At 34.4% G+C, this 4,127-nt stretch overlaps 1 protein-coding gene across 1 annotated transcript; it reads right to left on the bottom strand.

Annotated features, from left to right (window-relative positions):
- Nucleotides 1-509: 509 nt before the first annotated feature.
- Nucleotides 510-3,902, bottom strand: LOC134714393 (uncharacterized). The gene is made up of 5 exons (XM_063575634.1): nt 3,781-3,902; nt 2,941-3,024; nt 1,574-2,521; nt 1,087-1,140; nt 510-520 (listed from the first exon to the last, which is right to left on the bottom strand). Exons 2-5 carry the CDS (start codon nt 3,017-3,019, stop codon nt 510-512), a joined length of 1,092 nt encoding a protein of 363 aa, XP_063431704.1. The 5' UTR covers nt 3,020-3,024; nt 3,781-3,902.
- Between the last annotated feature and the right edge of the window lie 225 nt (nt 3,903-4,127).

Below are 4,127 nucleotides of genomic sequence, written 5' to 3'. Positions count from 1 at the left end.
CTTCACAGTTAATTGAAGTATGAAAAAAAACAAAAAGTTCATCAAACATCATTTTTGAAAATCAAAGAAACTCTAACAACATGGACTAAAAAGTAAAATCACACAAAAACTGAACTTAGAGGAAAATCAATTCGGAAAGTCCATAGTCACATGGCAAAATCAAATAACAAAACGCATCAAAAACAAATGAACAAGAACTGTCATATTCCTGACTTGGTACAGGCATTTTAAAAGTAGAAAATGGTGGATTAAACCTGGTTCTATAGCGCTAACCCTGTCACTTTAATGACAGTCTCATCAAATTCTGTTATATTTACATTAAAAGTGATTGTGGCTGGTTATTGACGTGGTTTGTATTTTGTTATTACTGTATTAAGGGGGAAAACAAACAACCAAAAAAAATTGATTCTGATGACAATGTTTATTCTAATACCAAGTATATACAACAAAAGAGAAATGGAGTTGTTCGTTCATCGACTTCAGGCGTCAAATAAATATGCATATGTTATTTAGTATGCTCCTACAAGATAAATGATATATATTAGTATGTCTAATTGAAAAATACATAAATTTTGCATACACTTTTATCAAAAATAAACATAGATTACACTTAATAAAACTTTACTTATCACTTTTTGATCCCTGAAAGTTTATTTTCAAATTATACGTTTACTTATTATTCTGGTATTTCTCCTATGTGTGTCATTTCAAATAATTATATATTTCTTATGTTGGTTGTTTTTATATGTGAAGGTCAAAACAATCATATGCAAAGCACTATGTAAACTTGTTTGAAGAGGTGTCTTCAGGTCCATTGTTTATTGATTCAACATTTCACAACATTCCATTATCTTCGAAAATATGTAAAATTTCTTAAAAAGTTAAAAGTTAAAGAGAAAATAACAAAGACCGTTTAATATTTGAATTGTAGGTTTTATCATCTTTCGTGTTTTTCTTAATGACTACAAAATCGATAATAGTAAATTGGCCCTTACTATCGAGTACACTGTGCATGTTACTATGTCTGATAAAAACTTTTAAAAATCCTTATATCTTGTTATATTTCAGACTTTTTTGAAGGCTTACCTTTTCCAGCAGATCTGCCTCCGAATCCACTGCTTACACTTCCTTGAAGAGCAGCTGAAAACGACATAAAGATTATAGATGAAGTTAAAAAGGATAATAGAATCACAACAACGCGTAATTTTACTCAATGGGACAACTGTGGCAATCAGCAGATCATTGATTACATATTCCAGGTTCATAATTAGTTACGCCAGTGTTAACGTTCGTCTACATAAAAGTACCGATGGCGTTCGATTCAAGGCAATCTCATGTTTGAACTGCACCCCAACCCCCATCCCCGTAAAACGGGGGAAAAAGAACAAGGAAAATCGTACTCGATCTTAAGTCGATATTGATTCAATGATTAATGCTATTTACATCACTTAATAAAATGTTTTTTTATATATCCCTACTAATATCGTTCCGTTATACATATTAAGTATCGCAAAATTTAAAATTTAAGGATTCCTGTTTAAATTTGTTTAACTTTTTTACATAGAATACTGACCTTGAAGGCTTGCACTGCTGATTCCTCCAGCACCACTTCCAATACCACCTCCTAGTCCACCAGAAATTCCACCACTTAATCCTCCGGAAAGTCCTCCACTCAAACCACCGGCTCCTCCAATACCTCCGATATTTCCACTTTGTGCACTAAATCCACTTCCGAATTGTCCGGCAAATCCGCTGCTTCCTACTCCAGTTCCGAATCCAGATCTGCCAACAGAACCAGCAAATCCACCGTCAAATTGTCCAGCAAAGTTAGATCCAGCACCACCAGTGAATCCACCTCCTACTCCACCACCAATTCCTCCGCCGATTCCACCACTGATTCCACCGCTCAAACTTGCTGCTAAGGTATTGGCAGAGATGGTTTGTTGAAGAGCAGAGATGTGGGAAATCAATCTAAGGTATGCACTAATGCTGATGGAGATAGATCTGCCGGCACCAACACCACTAATTCCACCTCCCAAATTTCCGCTTAGAGCACCAGCCAGAGAACCTGAAATGCCACTGCCTCCAATGCCGCTTCCGAGACTTCCTCCCAAATTTCCGCTTAAAGCAGCATTGAGAGAACTAGATAGTCCACTACCACCGAGGCCACCTCCTAGACTACCTCCCAAATTACCGCTTAGAGCACCAGCAAGAGAATTAGAAATTCCACTACCTCCAAGACCACCTCCAATGCCTCCGGCCAAGTTTCCACTTAAAGCAGCGTTGAGTGAACTAGATAGTCCACTTCCGCCGAATCCACCTCCTAGACTACCTCCCAAATTTCCACTAAGAGCAGCATTGAGAGAGTTAGATACACCTACGCCGCCAATTCCGCTTCCAATGCCACCACCCAAGTTTCCGCTAAGAGCACCACTGAGAGAACTAGAAAGTCCACTTCCGAAGCCACCTCCAACATTTCCGCCAATAGATCCATCAATTGATCCACTGATTGATCCACCTACTGAAATAATTATACAACGATATTAAATGATAGAAAAACACATTTTTCTAGATAATTTACAGTCATTTTTCTATAAACTTTCTTTCTAACTTTCTTTTTATATCGATATTGTAATTCGAATCTGTGCCATATTTCTTTGATTATCCTTTTTGTGATTATTTTTTACAGACAAGATGATAAAATTATTTCTCACTTTATAAGAAAAAATCGGTATTTTGACGTTATATCAGAGACTTATGTTTCACTTTCATGCAATCTTATCCCAAAATAAAATCCGCATTCGTTTATACCGATTTGTATAGAACTAAATCCAAGCGAAACAATTGCAATACTAAAGTATTTTCATAAAGATATAAAAGTTGGTCCTTTGTTTTGAGAAATAGAGCAAAAATCATATTTTGTAAATAATAACAACTAACCTCCTTTACCGCCGCCATATCTAGGTACAGCATTTGCAAAGGCAACGGACACTAGGAGAACGGTTATAAAAGTATTCATCCTGCCTAAAATTAATTAAAATCTATTAAGGAACATCTGACAAAAAGTATAAATAAATACAGATTCCACAACTGCAACAAGTTTGTAACGATGTAACTCCATTCGAGACAGTTGAATTTTAATATTTGAAGCGTGAGACTTGCCGAGCTTTTTAAATAGTTGAAATTTAACTGGCGAGAGTGGAGAAATATCATATTATATAAGTTAAAGTGGTGGAATCTGTTCTCTTATGCTTTTTTTCTTCTATTTAAAATATTTAAATGTTGTATACTTTTTATGCATCATGTGACGTCATCAGGCATAGTCGCCTGTTTTTCTGACGTCACAACAGGAGAATTCAGTACAAACCAAGAAGATTTAACGTCACAATTAAATTTTAATCTACCATTTGCCGAGAACAGATTTTTAACTAGTGAGGAGAAATATTTTCTCATCACCGATCAAGAAATGTGAAAATAGCGCAAAAATCAGAGAATTGTTGTTATCAAATTCTCAAAATGCATTCAAAAAGTTTGGAATAATTGTTGGTATAAAATGAAATTCAAGATGCATTATAATAAAGAAGCTTCTTGTAAGGCACGGTTATAAAAGAAAAAGAAAATACGGTATGATAGTCAATGAGGCAACTCTCCATTAATGAACAAATGACAGTCAGTTAACGACTATAAGTAACTGTACGATTGGAACTTTAAAACGATTTTTTTTATAAAAGTGAAGAAATTTGCTAAAATTTATAACTATTTAGTTAAAAATTGTAATACCTGCTCTTCTTTCTGTTGGTGCTTTTGGAAAATGTTGTACAAATGGTATGTGTAAAAGATAAGAAATTGTCCTCTTTTATATCACTGAGTGTACGTGCTTTCCGCTTTACTGCACTAGCATTAAATTTGACCGTAGTATACATACATTGATTTTTCTCAATAAAATTTGTAATTTAGTACACTTACAGTTCCCTTTTCTTAACGCTAGGTTGTAAAATTCGTGTTTTACATGGTTTTAAACCACAACATAAATATATCTCTGCTTACATGACAATTTATTGACAAATATTAATCAGACAGGTTTATTTGTCATTTTACACATTTTCTTCAAAAATCTAACAAAAGGT

The sequence above is a fragment of the Mytilus trossulus genome, chromosome 4 (assembly GCF_036588685.1).
Source record: "Mytilus trossulus isolate FHL-02 chromosome 4, PNRI_Mtr1.1.1.hap1, whole genome shotgun sequence".
In the NCBI taxonomy this organism is placed as follows: domain Eukaryota; kingdom Metazoa; phylum Mollusca; class Bivalvia; order Mytilida; family Mytilidae; genus Mytilus; species Mytilus trossulus.
The sequence above is the reverse complement of the archived record's forward strand: the minus strand, read 5'-3'. Positions and strand labels throughout refer to the sequence as shown.

Coding starts and splice junctions, on each gene's coding strand:
- LOC134714393 (XM_063575634.1), bottom strand. CDS start 3,019: ATGAATACTTTTATAACCGTTCTCCTAGTGTCCGTTGCCTTTGCAAAT. Junction 2,522..2,940: donor ATATGGCGGCGGTAAAGGAG/GTTAGTTGTTAT, acceptor TAATTATTTCAG/TAGGTGGATCAATCAGTGGA. Junction 1,141..1,573: donor CAGCAGTGCAAGCCTTCAAG/GTCAGTATTCTA, acceptor TGTCGTTTTCAG/CTGCTCTTCAAGGAAGTGTA.